General features: G+C 42.4%; 1 protein-coding gene across 14 annotated transcripts in view; it reads left to right on the top strand.

The window, feature by feature from the left end:
• The window catches only part of amph (amphiphysin), a 139,090-nt gene that overhangs the window by 46,280 nt on the left and 74,510 nt on the right, over positions 1 to 18,300 (top strand). For all 14 annotated transcript variants that reach the window (XM_029641993.2, XM_029642006.2, XM_029642001.2 and 11 more), the window contains exons 3-4: positions 75 to 129; positions 6,731 to 6,825. In XM_029641993.2, the coding sequence (XP_029497853.1) occupies positions 75 to 129; positions 6,731 to 6,825 (150 nt within the window). The remainder of the gene's footprint in view (positions 1 to 74; positions 130 to 6,730; positions 6,826 to 18,300) is intronic.

Genomic DNA, 18,300 nt, shown 5'->3' with positions numbered 1-18,300 from the left:
TGTGGTGTGTGTGTGTGTGTGTGTGTGTGTGTGACACTCAGCCCTCATGCATTTGTCTGCTGTTCTCTCTACAGACGGAGGGCTCCCGGCTGCAGAGGGAGATGAAGGCATATCTGGCGGCAGTGAAAGGTGAGGCACACACACGTACACGTACACACACACACGTACACACACACGTACACACACACGCGTACACACACACGTACACACACACGCGTACACACACACGCGTACACACACACGCGTACACACACACGCGTACACACACACACGCGTACACACACACACGCGTACACACACACACGCGTACAAACACACACACGTACACACACACACACGTACAAACACACACACGTACACACACACGTACACACACACACGTACACACACACACGTACACACACACACGTACACACACACACACGTACACACACACACGTACACACACACGTACACACACACACGTACACACACGTACACACACACACGTACACACACGTACACACACACACGTACACACGTACACACACACGTACACACACACATGTACACACACACGTACACACACACACGTACACACACACACGTACACACGTACACGCACACACACACGTACACGCACACGCACACGTACACACACGTACACACACACGTACACACACACGCACACACACACACACACACACGTACACACACACACACACGTACACACACGTACACACACACACTTACACACACACACGTACACACACATACCTGGCAGCTGTACAAGGTAAGCCTCAGCAGAGAAAATGTTTACGCAAGATACACATTCACTCGTAGGTCAAAACACACATATACAGGGCATTGGGAAAGTATTCAGACCCGTTGACTATTTCCACATTTTGTTGCATTACAGCCTTATTCTAAAATTGATTAAATGTAATGTTTTTCTCATCAATCTACACACAATACCCCATAATGACAAAGTGAAAACAAGTTTTTAGAATGTTTTGCAAATTTCTAACATTTAAAAGAGAAATACCTTATTTACATAAGTATTCAGACCCTATGCTATGAGACTTGAAATTGACCTCAGGTGCATCCTGTTTCAATTGATCATCCTTGAGATGTTTCTACAACTTGGAGTCAACCTGCTGTAAATTCAATTCATTGGACATGATTTAGAAAGGCACACACCTGTGTATATAAGGTCCCACAGTTGACATTGCATGTCAGAGCAAAAACCAAACCATGAGGTTGAAGGAATTGTCTGTAGAGCTCCGAGGCAGGATTGTGTTGAGGCACAGAACTGGGGAAGGGTTCCAATAAATGTCTGCAGCATTGAAGGTCCCCAAGAACACAGTGGCCTCACTCTTTCTTAAATGGAAGAAGTTTGGAACAACCAAGACTCTTCCTAGAGCTGGCCGCCTGGCCAAACTGAGCAATTGGGGGAAGAAGGGCCTTGGTCAGGGAGGTGACCAAGAACCCGATGGTCACTCTGACAGAGCTCCAGAGTTCCTCTGTGGAGAATCTTCCAGAAGGACAACCATCTCTGCTGCACCACCAATCAGGCTTTTATGGTAGAGTGGCCAGACGGAAGCCACTCCTCAGTAAAAGGCCATGAAAGCACACTTGGAGTTTGCCAAAAGGCACCTAAAGACTCTCAGACCATGAGAAACAAGATTCTCTGGTCGGATGAAACCGATATTGAACTCTTTGGCCTGAATGCCAATAATCACGTCTGGGGGAAACCTGGCACCATCCAGATGTTTTTCAGCGGCAGGGATTGGGAGACTAGTCAGGATCGAGGCAAAGATGAGCGGAGCAAAGTACAGAGAGATCCTTGATGAAAACCTGCTCCAGAGCTCTCAGGACCTCAGACTGGGGCGAAGGTTCTCCTTCCAACAGGACAACGACCCTAAGCACACAGCCAAGACAACCCAGGAATGGCTTCGAGACAAGTCTCTGAATATCTTTGAGTGGCCAAGCCAGAGCCCGGACTTGAACCCGATCGAACATGTCCGGAGAGACCTGAAAGTAGCAGTGCAGCTACGCTCCCGATCCAACCTGGCAGAGCTTGAGAAGATCTGTAGAGAAGAATGGGAGTAACTCCCCAAATACAAGTGTGCCAAGCTTGTAGCATCATACCCAAGAAGACATTTACTTATGTAAATGTGATATCATTAAAAAATACGTTTGCTAAAATGTCTAAAAAACATTTTTTGCTTTGTCATTACGGGCTATTGTGTGTAGATCGATGAGGGAGAAAAAACAATTTCATCCATTTTAGAATAAGGCTGTAACGATTCAACATTTGGAAAAAGTCAAGGTGTCTGAATACTTTCCGAATGCACCATACATGTGCACACTCGCACACACAAACAAACACATACGCACACGCTAGAGCATGGCAGCCGTCTAGTCCTTTGAACACGTGCCCTCCCACAAGACTTAGTATGTGAGCCTATATCTAAACACCTACAGTGGAAAGTAAACATGAATAGCAACTGCTTTAATTTGGAAGATGGTTTTATTTTCACTTCTGAAAGATCTGTGATTTTATATCCAGTTCTTGGAATTTGACATGTGTGCTGGATCAACAGAAAAAGACATAGTATTAAGACCGAAAGCCCTCACATTGCCATATTGTGTATGATGCTCACATGTACTTTCATGAACAGTAACCTATTTACCTACAGTGGGGCCCAAAATGATTGACACCTTTGATAAAGATGAGCAAAAATGACTGTATTACATAATTCAAAAACGGAGCTATATTGTCTGCTCCAATAAATGGGAAAATGATATTATTTTAGAGTACTACAATTGCTCGGAGAAAGAGATTTTGTTGAACATGTAATACCTTTTCTCTCTAAAAGGTCAACATGAGGACACCGACGTCCAGACCTTGGTATTCTTTTTCTAATTATAAAAAAATATTATTAAAAAATATATATTTTCTACACAATAAAGATAATAAATTACAGGTCAACATCTTAATATTGCTCCCAGCATTGATCAAAGTTCAGAACGCTTATATTCTTGATCTGACTGAATTCTAATCTTTACTAAGCTAATTAAACAAGTTAGCAACGTAAATATATATGTTTCAATAGGAACATCCCCACATGACCAGCCTTCCCTATAGCCCTACATTAAAATGCAAAAAATACAGTTCTAAAAATGTCAGAAGTTTTTGTTTATATCGGTATTTGTTCGTCTCAAGATTATTATTAGAAACTAAAACAACAACTATTTAGTAAACTGATATAAAATAATGTATATATACTGAAACTATTATATTTGACTCCAAAATGAAATAATTATGTTCAGTCTTTGTTTTCTGGGGGGGAGATGTATTTTCTAATGGGGTTTTCTGGGGGAGTTGTATTTTCTAATGGGGTTTTCTGGGGGGGGGGTTGTATTTTCTAATGGGGTTTTCTGGGGGGGGGAGATGTATTTTCTAATGGGGTTTTCTGGGGGAGTTGTATTTTCTAATGGGGTTTTCTGGGGGGGAGTTGTATTTTCTAATGGGGTTTTCTGGGGGGGGGAGATGTATTTTCTAATGGGGTTATCAAGCTTTTTTGTTGTTGTGTAAATGTCACATTTATTTGTATATATCCACTGTCATGTCATTGGTCACATTTCTCGAGAGTCTCATAAAAACACCCTGACTTCTGTAGGTCTAAGCCCTTGGATCACAATATCTACTAAGCTAACATATGGAATTATTTTAAGATGGTCATAAAATTGATCATTTAGCCATTTGATTTGGAATTTTAGGAATATTGTAGGTATAAAAAAAATATACACTATTGTTCAAAAGTTTGGGGTCACTTAGAAATGTCCTTGTTTTTTGAAAGAAAAGCTCATTTTATGTCCATTAAAATAACATCAAATTGACCAGAAATACAGTGTAGACATTGTTAATGTTTAAATGACTATTGTAGCTGGAAACGGCAGATTTTTTAAGGAATATCTACATAGGTGTACAGAGGCCCATTATGAGCAACCATCACTCATGTGCTCCAATGGCACATTGTGTTAGCTAATCCACGTTTATCATTTTAAAAGGCTAATTGATCATTAGAAAACCTTTTTGCAATTAGGTTAGCACAGCTGCAAACTGCTGTTTTGGTTAAAGAAGCAATAAAACTGGCCTTCTTTAGACTAGTTCAGTATCCAGAGCATCAGCATTTGTGGGTTCGATTACAGGCTCAAAATGGCCAGAAACAAAGTACTTTCTCCTGAACCTCGTCAGGCTATTCTTGTTCTGAGAAATGAAGGCTATTCCATGCGAGAAATTGCCAAGAAACTGAAGATCTCGTACAACGCTGTGTACTACTCCATTCACAGAACAGCGCAAACTGGCTACAACCAGAATAGAAAAAGGAGTGGGAGGCCCCGGTGCACAACTGAGCAAGAGGACAAGTACATTAGTGTCTAGTTTGAGAAACAGACGCCTCACCAGTTGTCAACTGGCAGCTTCATTAAATAGTACCCGCAAAAACACCAGTCTCAACGTCAACAGTGAAGAGGCGACTCTGGGATGCTGGCCTTCTAGGCAGAGTTGCAAAGAAAAAGCCATATAAAAAGAAAAGATTAAGATGAGCAAAAGAACACAGACACTGGACAGAGGAACTCTGCCTAGAAGGTCAGCATCCCGGAGTCGCCTCTTCGCTGTTGACGTTGAGACTGGTGTTTTGCTATGTAGATATTCCAGCTACAATAGTAATTTACAACATTAACAATGTCTACACTGTATTTCTGATCAATTTGATGTTATTTTATTTGCTTTTCTTTCAAAAACAAGGACATTTCTAAGTGACTCAACTTTTGAACGGTAGTGTATTTACACAATCATTTTAAACAATGCATTTGGCCTTTACTGCTATAGCCCATTGAAACTCATTGAATAACACATTTGTACACAATGCAGGAAATAGCTGGTGCAGGAAGTGAATGCAGTCGACTGCAGTCAAAACTTCCTGGCCTTTGATCACACCATTTTTGTCAAGTTCATGCAGTTGACATGTATGCGCAAGTTAGGAAAAAAAATGTATCCCCAGAATGCAACACACTTTGAAAGGCGGTGGCGACTTGACAAAATTGATCTGCTGGAACGCGCCCATTGAGATGAGCATAAGGCTAAACTTTGCTCTCACACGGAGTGTCTGCGTATGTGCATGCTGCTACCACGTGGTAGCTACGGGACCAAAAGAGTGGAGAACGCTCCTGGTTGTCTACCCACTACAACTGTTTACTTTGTGCATCTACGGTACGTCATCTCACGGAGTCTACCTTTAAACCTGCATTACTGCCCCACACTGGCAGAAAGTGACCACCAAAAGCACAAAAACTGTACAACACTTAAATGGCTCCTAGCCTCCCAAGCATGGTCAACTTCCTGTCCCTAACACTAAAACTAAATAATATCAAAATGAAATAGAAATGTTTTTATAAAACTGAAAGTAAATGTGGATCAGAAAACTAAATGAAACTAAACAAAAATCTGAAAACTAATAGAAATAAAAACAAATATGAAAACACAAGACTATAATAACCTTTTGGTTAATATTTTTCTAAAATATTTTGAGTTGAAGAACACATTGGGAGGGGGGGGGGATCTTAGACCATTCTTCCATACAGAATCCTTCCAGATCCTTGTATATCATTCGTCTGCGCATTTGGACTGCCCTATTCAATTCAAACCATAGGTTTGCAATGGGTTTCAAGTTCGTAGACTGAGGTGGCCATTGCAAAATGTTGATTTTTTGTGGCCAATTAGCCTTTTCTTTGGATTTTGATGTGTGCTTGGGGACATTGTCTTACTGGAAGATCCACTGCGGCCAAGTTTCAGCCTACCTGGCAGAGGCAACCAGGTTTTTGGCTAAAATGTCCTGGTACTGGGTAAAGTTAATGATGTCATTACCAGGGAAGCAACATAGCCTCATAACATCAAGGTCTATCACCATGTTTTACAGTAGGTATGTTATTTGCTCGTGCATTCTCATTTCAACGCCAAACCCACCGTTGGTATGCATGGCCAAAGTGCTCAATCTTCATGGCATCTGTTCTAAAGCACTGGTTCCAATCCAAGTGTCAGTGCTGTTTAGCAAACTCCAGGCGTCAACATTTATTGGAGGACATGAAAATAGAGCTCTTTGGCCAAGCATACCAATGGTGGGTTTGGCATTGAAATGAGAATGCACAAGTGGTTGTCGTACCTCAATGCATTAACTGAATGTCTGCTAAATGACTAAAACGTAAAATATACAAATGAAAAAAAATTTCCATTATGACTAGTCAGCTGCTGCAAGGGGAATCAAGCTGATATTTTCGCACAACTATTCTATTTTTACTAAAATGATGTTTACTATGATGCTGATCTAATATCAGTTTTTCCTTTTCGATCATAATGAATACGATTATATGGACAGATCGTAGATCAGCACTCATACTCTGAGATGATTTGTGGAAACAGCCCCAGGTCAACATGGCAGTGTTCAGTCTTCCTTTTTGATGCTGATCGTGCACTTTGATCTCCATCATCTGCTCAAAGCGATTTGATCATCATTTTTGTCTTTGTTTGGTAGGACAGTACAGCGCTATTGGGTTGCTTTAAACCTAATCCTGGATTCCAAGAGCGTTCGAAATGGATAATCTTCATAACTAGGCTTGATCTGTGTCTGGGAACCTGGTCCAATGGATTGTTTGAAGCTCTTATCATGTTGATGGTGTCTTCTAGCAATGCAACAGGCTTCCATGAACCTGACAGAGTCCCTACATGAAGTCTACGAGCCGGACTGGCACGGGAAGGACGATGTCTTGAGCATCGGGAAGGTGAGTGCTACTTTTCTTCTTCTTTCATTCTCATATCCCTCTGTTCTTTCAGTCTTTCGTTCATTGGTAATGGTCGATTTTCAATGCGACCATATGTGATTGGCTAGGAGGGCTCACTCCAGATACTCGGAGGCTAGGAGGGTTCACTCAAAAGTCATGATTCTCTCTGGGGTTTTCATACCTGTATGTCAGTAATTAATATTGGGGGAGGCATGATCACTTATCAATATTTATTATTTTGCTTTGGTCTGAAATTAATCATGTTAGACCAAATTCTTTCTTAATATTTTGCATCTCCATTAGCCGAAGCCACAGCAATCGCTATAGTCTTGTGGTCCATAATTATATTTTTATTACATTTTTTAAAGGAGACAGGAGAGTCACTCTCCTTTCATATTTTGTTATGCTTTATTGACAAAAATATTAGAAACAGTGGAGACGCAGTGAGAAGTAAGTACAAATGGATTGAACCCCAGTCTCAGGCAGAAAATTGCATATGTGCATGGAACCAGGAGTGTTACCACTACCACTGGACCACGGCTCCACAAAGCTGTAGTCCAAAATGATCTAAAATGGTAGATAATACATACTGTATGTGAGCATGTTTCTATCTCGGCCAAGCATACATAGAGAATACATAGACAGCATAAAAAAAGGGGAGACCAACTCCATATGAATGTCTTATGGATCAAAGGTCAATTGATACTCACCAGACGGCTTGCTTGTTTATTTATCGACCGACGGCCTGTGAGGTCCGGAATGAGACTGTTGAAGTGGGAAGTTTACATACACCTTAGCCAAATACATTTAAACTCAGTTTTTCACAATTCCTGACATTTAATCCTAGTAGAAATTCCCTGTCTTAGGCCATTCCTCTTGACAGAACTCGTGTAACTGAGTCAGGTTTGTTGGCCTTCTTGCTCGCAGACGCTTTTTCAGTTCTGCCCACAAATTGTCTATAGGATTGAGTTCAGGGCTTTGTGATGGCCACTCCAATACCTTGACTTTGTTGCCACAACTTTGGAAGTATGCTTGGGGTCATTGTCCATCTGGAAGAACCAGTTCCTGCCTCATGATGCCATCTATTTTGTGAAGTGCACCAGTCCTTCCTGCAGCAAAGCACCCCTAAAACATGATGCTGCCACCCCCGTGCTTCACGGTTGGGATGGTGTTCTTGGGCTTGCAAGCCTCCCCCTTTTTCATCCAAACATAACAATGGTCATTATGGCCAAACAGTTCTATTTCCCATGGTGTTTATACTTGCGTACAATTGTTTGTACAGATGAACGGGGTACCTTCAGGCATTTGGAAATTGCTTCCAAGGATGATCCAGACTTGTGGAGGTCTACAATTTTTTTTCTGAGGTCTTGGCTGATTTCTTTAGATTTTCCCATGATGTCAAGCAAAGAGGCACTGAGTTTGAAGGTAAGCCTTGAAATACATCCACAATAATCTGTCTGTAAACAATTGTTGGAAAAATTGTTGGAAAAATGACTTGTCATGCACAAAGTAGATGTCCTAACTATAGTTTGTTAACAAGAAATTTGTGGAGTGGTTGTAAAACGAGTTTTAATGACTCCAACCTAAGTGTATGTAAACTTCCGACTTCAACTGTACATCTAGTTAATCTGTCTTGTCAAATATGGGTTCTTCCCCAATGCTTGGAAGTCTACTGCAGTGATACCTGTTTTAAATCTGGTGACCCAACACTGGTGGAAATTTACTGACATATAAGCATTCTTACAGTGCTATCAAAAGTAGCTGAAAGTGGCTGATCATCTGACTGATCACCACATTCAGGGCAACTCCATACATAAAATGCCATTTGGATTCAGATCTAACCATTGGTGAAGTCGGTGCAGTCTTTTTGGATCTTAAAAAGGTCTTTGATACTGTGAATCATAAGGTTCAACTATCCAAACTATCCTCCCTTAATGTGTCCACTGAAGTCATTAGTTGGATGTTTTCCTTTATGACAAACATAAGTCAGTGTTTGTTTGGGGGACACTCAGTCAGACTCTGTTTACTATAAAATTGGGGTCCCACAAGGGTCAATATTAGGCCCTCTTCTGTTTACCATCTATATAAATGATCTCCCACTTGCTTGCCCACAAGTTAACATGCAGATGTATGCAGATGATACAGTTCTGTATGTACACTCAAAAAATAGACAATTGGTTGTTAACAAGTTAACTGAAGATATGGTACATTTTTCTACATGGATGACAAATGATTTTAAATATCGACAAGACTGTATGTACTTCTCTAAGAAATCCATTGCTTCTTCCCAACGAGTTGTTCTTGTTCATGGGTAGAATCTGAAAGTTGTGTCTAACTTCAGGTATCTTGGTGTCATTTTGGACTCGAACTTGACATTTAAGAAACATCTGAAGAAGGTTGTTAAGTTTGGATTTTCCAAAGATAGGTTTAAATTTGAATTGAAAGCATGGCTAAAATCTATCCAAACCTGTACACATGAGTTATCTGTGGTTCCTCTATGTAAAACGACAGTTGATGATAGTGTTGTTGTTTTTGTTTGAATTATATATTATATATTATTGGTATGTTGTATTGTTTTAGTGAGTATTTGTATTGTGGATGTGTAATTGTCCTTAGATGCCTTGGGACTACGGGTGCAAATGATCTTTTGGCTAAACCCCAGCACATTTACATGGTTGTTGCATTATTGTAATATTGATGTTGATTCATGTGCATTATGCCCTATAAATAAATACACAGAACATACGCTCCCGTTCAAATGTTTGGGGTCACTTAGAAATGTTTTTGAAAGAAAATGACATTTTTTGTCCATTAAAATAACATCAAATTGATCAGAAATACAGTGTAGACATGGTTAATGTCGAAAATGACTATTGTAGCTGGAAATGGCTGATTTTTATATGAAATATCTACGTAGGCGTACAGAGGCCCATTATCAGCAACCATCACTCCTGTGTTCCAACGGCACATTGTGTTAGCTAATCCAAGTTTATCATTTTTAAAAGCTAATTGATCACTAGAAAACCTTTTTGCAATTATGTTAGCACAGCAGAAATCTGTTGTCCTGATTAAAGAATCAATAAAACTGGCCTTCTTTAGACTAGTTGAGTATCTGGAGCGTCAGCATTTGTGGGTTCGATTACAGGCTCAAAATGTCCAGAAACAAAGGACTTTCTTCTGAAACTCATGAGGCTATTCTTGTTCTGAGAAATTAAGGCTATTACACGTGAGAAATTGCCAAGAAACTGAAGATCTCGTACAACGCTGTGTTGTACTCCCGTCACAGAACAGCGCAAATTGGCTCTAACCAGAATAGACAGAGGAGTGGGAGGCCCCGGTGCACAACTGAGCAAGAGGACAAGTACATTAGTGTCGTCAACTGGCAGCTTCATTAAATAGTGCCCGCAAAACACCAGTCTCAACGTCAACAGTGAAGAGGCTCCGGGATGCTGGCCTTCTAGGCAGAGTTACGAAGAAAAAGCCATATCTCAGACTGGCCAATAAAAAGAAGGGATTAAGATGGACAAAAGAACAGACACTGGACAGAGGAAGATTGGAAAAAAGTGTTATGGACAACACAAGTTTGAGGTGTTTGGATCACAAAGAAGATCTTTCGTGAGATGCAGAAAAAATGCTGTAGGAGTGCTTGACGCCATCTGTCAAGCATGGTGGAGGCAATGTGATGGTCTGGGGGTGGTAAAAGTGGGAGATTTGTACAGGGTAAAAGGGATCTTGAAGAAGGAAGGCAACATCATGCCATACCCTGTGGTAGTTGGATCCAATTTCCTCCTACAACAGGACAATGACCCAAAGCACAGCTCCAGACTATGCAGGAACTATTTAGGGAAGAAGCAGTCAGCTGGTATTCTGTCTATAATGGAGTGGCCGGCAGAGTCAACAGATCTCAACCCCATTGAGCTGTTGTGGGAGCAGCTTGACCCTATGGTACGTAAGAAGTGCCCATCAAGCCAATCCAACTTGTAGGAGGTGCTTCAGGAAGCATGGGGTGAAATCTTGAGATTATCTCAACAAATGGACAACTAGAATAACAAAGGTCTGCAAGGCTGTAATTGCTGCAAATGGAGGATTCTTTGACGAAAGCAAAGTTTGAGGGACACAATAATTATTTCAATTAAAAATCATTATTTATAACCTTGTCAACGTCTTGAATATATTTCGTATTCATTTTGCAACTCATTTCATGTATGTTTTCATGGAAAACAAGGACATTTCTAAGTGACCCCAAACTTACTTACATAGAGCATACTAGACATTGACCCATTTCCTGAACTGAGTCAAGGTAGTGTACATAAAGAGCATACATAGAGCATACTAGACACTGACCCATTTCCTGAACTGAGTCAAGGTAGTGTACATAAACAGCATACATAGAGCATACTAGACACTGACCCATTTCCTGAACTGAGTCAAGGTAGTGTACATAAACAGCATACATAGAGCATACTAGACACTGACCCATTTCTGACCCATTTACTGAACTGAGTCAAGGTAGTGTACATAAACAGCATACATAGAGCATACTAGACACTGACCCATTTCCTGAACTGAGTCAAGGTAGTGTACATAAACAGCATACATAGAGCATACTAGACACTGACCCATTTCCTGAACTGAGTCAAGGTAGTGTACATAAACAGCATACATAGAGCATACTAGACACTGACCCATTTCCTGAACTGAGTCAAGTCAAGAGGACAATAGCACTCTGACAATATCCATCAATATTGATCATGGGAGGAATAAATTATCGTTTTGGATTCAAATAAAACCAGCAGTTTTAAAGATATTTTGCTTTATTGAAAGCAGTAAAGAGATATGATACCAACTGAATGAATTTCTGCAATATTTAAAGTGGAACTGACAGTGTTTAAGCAACATGAAATTGTATTAAAGTCATATACACCCACAGGAAGAACGAGCACTTACATATGGTCATTTTCGTAAATTCATAGAATGTTTGGGAATGTGAACATTCTATAGCAGTATACAGTGGGAAAACGGCCATGCGTTTGGATAATAAATAGACACTGCAAGAAATTATAAAAACATCTGTCTTGTCCAGGACCGGAGTCTGCGCAGACCAGTGCACCATAGCCAACCAGAGCTACAGTAGGCCTATATGCAAATTTTTGCCATCATTCACTTTGAACTGGATTGGGTGTTTACAGGCAATAGCAACAGCGCGACTTTAGATCATTAGAACGCATTTTACAAAAGCCACTTGAATGTATTTCTGCTAAAATGTAAACACCACGGGAGTCCTCTTACATTTGGGAACTTCAGTCCTATTGATCAAATAACCATGAAAAGGTAGGCTGTCTCTCCCTCAATTGCCTATGCAAATCGACAACAACAAGATCAACTAGAGCTAGCCAGAGCGTGATAAGCTAAACTCTAACGAGGGAACATTAGATAAACCCTTTCAAACTTTAAGCTTGTTGGCCATCAGACTTGCACTGAAATGATAGGGAATAGTAAGTAGCCTGCCCGTGCTTCTGCAGCTTGCCTGCCAATGCATGCTTGTCCCAACCTATGTTTTGACAACCGAAGGGGAAGGTGCCTGCTGTTTCGGTATGTTATGTTGGATAAATGAATAAAGACAGACACCAATGTCAGGTTCAATAGCCTTGTTAGTGCATTGTACAAATCCGTACAACTGGAGTCCGGGGAACAGTCCGGCTAGTCGATTACCTATCAACTAGACTCCGTAACATCATCCTTTTCAATAGAAAGTGCAAACATAAAGGCACAACATTAAGTTCTTAACAGTCAGGTCATAACAATAGAAAAGGCATTACATTTTCTTTTTTCTTCAGTTGTCATCCTTTTTTGATTTAATTTGATTATTTAAGAAAAAATATATATTTTAATTAACCAAGGGCAAGTTAACAGTCCCTTGCTTACAGAGTAAGCCTGTCCGGTGGCTTGCACAGCCGACCCACCCGTGAGTAAGTATTGGCTCTGACAGGGGTAGGATTAGGGGCACGAGCTGGAGAGCTTGGTGGGGTAGAAGCCTCACCTTCAGTTGGCCCATGTCTCAATTCTGCGCCCCTTACCCTTAGGCCTGGACTGTGATCCAGCTCATCTAGGTGAGTGTATGGCGTGTTCTGGTTTGTCTGCTCTGCTACGCGCAGATCCACCCGATTGTGACGATAGAGGGAGCCAACAACATCCACCAGGTAAGAACGTGGTGCAACTCTCTGCAGGCATGTGCCCAGCCTCCAAAGTCCTGTGTGGTCTCCCGGCAGCGGTTTCATCCTTATCGTTTCACCTACCTCCAGCTCTGGTAGGTCTCGAGCAGTCCGGTCGTAGAAGCACTTAGCGAGCTGCTTTCTGTGTCGCAGTTTGTCCGTGACGCCAACCATGACGCAGGGCTCAAGTAGCTTGTTAGCTACAGGGATGGTAGTCTTCAGACGTCTGGACAGAAGGCGTTGTGCTGGGCTGCTGTCCATGTTTTCGGTGGGTGTGTTCCTCCACTGTAAGATCGCTTTCCATGGGTCGTTGCTGTCATGCAAGGCACTGCTTAACAGGTTTTTTGCAATCTTGACAGCTGATTCTGCCTTGCCATTTGCTTTTGGGTGTCTTGTAGAGGAGGTCACGTGGTCAAACTCCCATTCTGAGGCGAAACGCTTGAACTGTGCAGTGAATTGTGGGCCATTGTCCGTGATTACCTTGTCAGGCTGACCTTGCCTTGCAAACTGCGCCTTGCAGAGCTTTATGACCGTCTCTGCAGACAAGTCAGGGAGCAGTTCAATTTCCCAAAAGTCAGAGTAGTGATCAACAATTAGAAGATAGTCCTTTTGTCTGTGGCTGAATAAGTCCATGCTGACGATTTGCCAGGCCCTTGTGGGCAGTTCGTGTGACATCATGGTTTCCTTTTGCTGTTCATGAGCGTACTCGTTGCATGTGGTAAAGTTGCTGACAAAGTCTTTAATTTCTGCTTGCATGTTTGGCCAGTATAATGTTTCACGAGCCTGGCGGTAGCATACGTCACCTCCAACGTGACTGGAGTGTATGCGGGTAAGCATCTCTGGACGTAGTGATTTGGGAATAATGACCTTCTGACCTCTGAACAAGACGCCATTTTGCACGCTGATCTCATCTCGAAAGGTCCAGTATTCTCTCACTGTGAAAGGTGTCTCCTCTTTCAGGTATGGCCAACCTGCGAGAGCCATGGACTTCAGTGACTGTAGGCGTTCGTCCTTGTCAGTGTGTTGCCTTATCTGGGCTAGGCGGTGATCTGTGACGTTTAAGTAGTCCGCCTGATTGATCTGTTGAACATCTTGTTGTTCCTGCTGTAGCGAACAGGTGGCCTGCCGCTGATAGACAGTGCCTCTGCCTGTACATTGTGTTGTTGCCCTGCTCAGTGTGTCGCTGATGTACATCTCTGGTCCTGGCTTGTAGACGACCTTCAGGCTGTAGTTTTGCAGAGTCAGGAGCATGTTTTGAAGCCTCTTGGGCGCGTTGAGGAGAGGTTTACTGAATATGGCAATGAGTGGTTTGTGGTCAGTTTCAGCGGTGACCAGGTCTCGCCCATATAAGTAGTGATGGAATCGCTGGCAGGAGAAGACTATGCTGAGGCACTCTTTCTCAATTTGTGCATAGTTTTGTTCGGTGGGGGTGAGCGCTCTCGAGGCAAACGCAACGGGCTGGCCTTCCTGCATAAGGCAGCATCCAAGTCCCCTTTGGCTGGAGTCGCTCTGGATTGTGACAGGCTTCATGACGTCGTAGTAGCGGAACACTGGCATGGATGAAGCCAGAGATTTCATCTCCTGCACTGCTGCCTCGTGCTTGGGTAGCCAGTGCCATGGTGTGTCTTTGTCCAGCAACCGGCGCAGAGGCTCACAGACTGCTGATAGGTGTGGCATGAACTTTGCAAGATAGTTTGCAAAGCCGATGAGACGCTGTACTCCTTTTGCATCAGACGGGTTTGGCATGTCGAGGATCGCTCTGACCTTGTCTGGGTCCGGCTTCAGGCCTTTTGCCGAGAGAATGTGGCCATGGAAGTGGACGTCTTTCACCTTGAACTGCAGCTTCTTCAGGCCAAGGCGAAGCTTAACTGATCGGCAGCACTCCATCAGTGCCAGGAGCTTCACATCATGGTCCCGTTCTGCTTCTTCGTCTGTGTCTGTGTCACCACAGCCTACGATCAGGACATGGGTTCAATGCCCTTGAGCCCAGCCAGTAACTCGTGCTGCTTACGTTGGTATATCTCAGGCGCCACTGAGACACCAAACGGGAGCTTGAGCCAGCGTTTCCGACCCCAGGGGGTCCAGAAGGTAGTCATGAGGCTGCTTTCTTCATCCAGCTTGCATTGAAGGAATGCATCTTGGGCATCCACCAAGGTGAAAATCCTGGCCTTGGGAAGCTTATAGAGGACATCCTCTAGTGTCGGCATGATGTAGTGGGATCGTTTCAGTCCTTGGTTCAGATGCTTTGGGTCGATGCAGACCCTCAGCTTCTCTGTTTCTTTCACTATGACCATATTGCTGATCCAGTCAGTTGGTTCAGTCACAGATGTCATGTGGCCATCGGCCTCATACTTGTCCAGCTGGGCCTTCACAGCCACTTTCATTGCAATGGGCACATTGTGAGGAGCACACTGGACTGGAGTGATGCTCTCATCCACTTCAAAGTGTACCTCCCCAGGCACAGATTCAACGGGCATGTTGAATACATCGTCATATCTGCTGAGTAGTTGTTCTTTGGACAGGGGTCCATGCTGGACATGATCCACAATGTGCAGGTCATTTGGTACAGTGAACTGCATCAGTCCCAGGCGTTCACATGTAGAGCCTGAGAGGAGAGGATGTTGACTGGATTTACAATCTCAAACTCCAGCTTGTGTTTGTGTCCCCGAAAAATACATTCGGTCTCAAAGGTGCCCATAGAGCTCATTAGCTCTCCTGAGTACAGCTTTAGTCTAGTATCGCTGGGCAATAGATGTGTGTCAGGTGCCAGATTGATTTTGTCTTTGTAGCTCATTACGTTGCATGTAGCACCAGAATCCAGTTGACATTGTTGTTGCTTGTTGTGTAATCGTAGTGTCACAAACCATTTCTTCCCTCATGAGTGTACAGCCCCAATGGATTCATGCACGTAAATGTCACTTTCACTGTTCAGCTCTGAACATTGAGTGACATCATCAACACAGTGAATATTGCCCTCACTCACCCTTCTTTTGCTTTTGAGACACACTTTTGCAAAATGATTATTAGTTCCACAAGCTCTGCATGGTTTTCCGTAGGCAGGGCAGTGCTCTTTGCCGTGTGTGTGTGTATTCCCACAGTGTTTACATGCTACGGGGCTCTCTGTGTTCACCGTTCGTGGTGAATTGCTCTGCCTCGATTTGTTTAGTCTGAATGTCTGCCTAGCAACAGCGTGAACAGTATCAACGTCGGAGCGTGGGGTTTCGATTTCCATTGCTCTCATTCTCATGTCAGTGACTTCAGCAGTGCGGCACATTTCCATGGCAGTTACTAATGTTAAGCATCTCTCTCTCAGTAGACGCCGGCGTGTATCCTCATTTGCAATTCCCAGCACTATTTTGTCACGAATCAATTCATCTTTCAATCCCCCGTATTCACAAGTGGCGGATTTCTCTCTCAAACGGGTTACAAAGTTGTGTACTGACTCACCCTCTTCCTGTTTGCAGCTTCCGAAAAGGAACCACTCGTAAATTATGTTTCTGGCGGGTTTGAAGTAATTCTCCAATGCATCCAATATAGCCTTTGAATCACCCTGTTGTCGTGCTGTGAGGGTGAGATTGTGCCGGTAGATATGCCTGCATTCGCTGCCCATTAAACTCCTCAGAGTTGCAGCTTGTACCTCGTTGGGTTTCTCATGTAGACCGGTCGCCAATGTTACGCCCCTGAAAACAGGGGAGAAATAATCACGAGAGTGATACGGTGTTGTATTCTCAAGTCAACATTTAGTTCAATCATTTCACAAAAGTAACACATTACATAACAGAAAACCCATTATACAAATAACACAGCAAAATATCTTATTAACAACACGCATGTTCATTCACAATCGACATAAAATGGCAGCTACTCTCAGTACGATGCTATCCTTCACTTCAACCGAGCAGGGCTAATATTACTCTCTTCAAACTTAACTCTAACTTCCTCAAGACGTTACTAAAACACACCTTAAACACTCTTGACATGTTCGCTAGTTATAACATTTAAATTACTATTTTTATCATCAATAAAGTACCTGAAAACAGGGGAGAAATAATCACGAGAGTGATACGGTGTTGTATTCTCAAGTCAACTTAGTTCAATGAGAAAAGACCGCGAATTTCCCCAGGAATATGGGTGGAGACCAGAGCAATCGATCTCCGGCTCATAGATTAAGAGCATTTCGTAGATCACAGATGAACACTTTTAGGCACCACAAAATAAAGTAATCAATATAACGTTTACACATTACTCTCACAATTCGTACCCTTTGACAGATTTGAACTTTAACACAATTATATGAATGTTATCAATCTCTATCAACTAAAACTGAATGCATCTTTTTAACCTTAGATGTTTTAAGATCCTCACATACTATGAACTTACTAATACTTTTCAATGTATAACAGGCTATGAATATGTCCTTTAACCTGTCACACCAGCGCATAGTCCTCGAATTCATCCCTGAAGTTGTCCCAATTAGTATTCCAGTCCCCTGTGAGAATCATGGGATTTGGTGGTGGAATGTTCGCTGCCATAGCAATGGAATATGAGATTTATTTGCCTTCAGTCATCGACGTAGGTAGTGATGCTAGCTAGCCAGCTAACAACGAGTTGATCAGTGTTATGAGTAGGAAACGGCATGTGTTTGCATATGGAACGTAACTGCGCATATACTGTACTTAGCTATAAAAAATAACAAATGTGTGTTTTCCGAGCCACTTCTGATACCATGTTTCGGTATGTTATGTTGGATAAATGAATACAGACAGACACCTACATGCATGGTGTGTTGTTGCAGGTGTTGTTTTTTAGTTATTCTTTGTCAAGCTTTAAAAACTGAAGCCAGACTGCAACATTTTAGTAGCCTAGCTAGAACTGTGGCGTGTGTCTGTACACTGTCCCTCCACTGAGCGCTGTAAGGACACACGAAAGCAGCGCAATTGGACTTAATTCACCGATGCGGGCACATCAGGCTGTGATTTCATGAAGCAGAGGACTCAACTGTTGACTCATTTACAGTATACTGACTTGTGTGTTCTATTTGACCCGCGGGCCTTGTATTTGACACGTGCACTAGCCTTTTAGCCACGTTATGACTGACTTGGGTCATTGCCCTTGCTAGTTTGATTGTATTGACATTCCCAGACTTATTTACAGTCGTCCATTTTCTACATGTTTATATTGAGTAATTGAAACTGAAACATCCTGAATGGATGGAGGCGGCAAACAAGGTACCTGGATTGTAAACTGTCATAGTACAAACATG

Source organism: Oncorhynchus nerka, linkage group LG9b (genome assembly GCF_034236695.1).
Source record: "Oncorhynchus nerka isolate Pitt River linkage group LG9b, Oner_Uvic_2.0, whole genome shotgun sequence".
NCBI lineage: Eukaryota > Metazoa > Chordata > Actinopteri > Salmoniformes > Salmonidae > Oncorhynchus > Oncorhynchus nerka.
The sequence above is the reverse complement of the archived record's forward strand: the minus strand, read 5'-3'. Positions and strand labels throughout refer to the sequence as shown.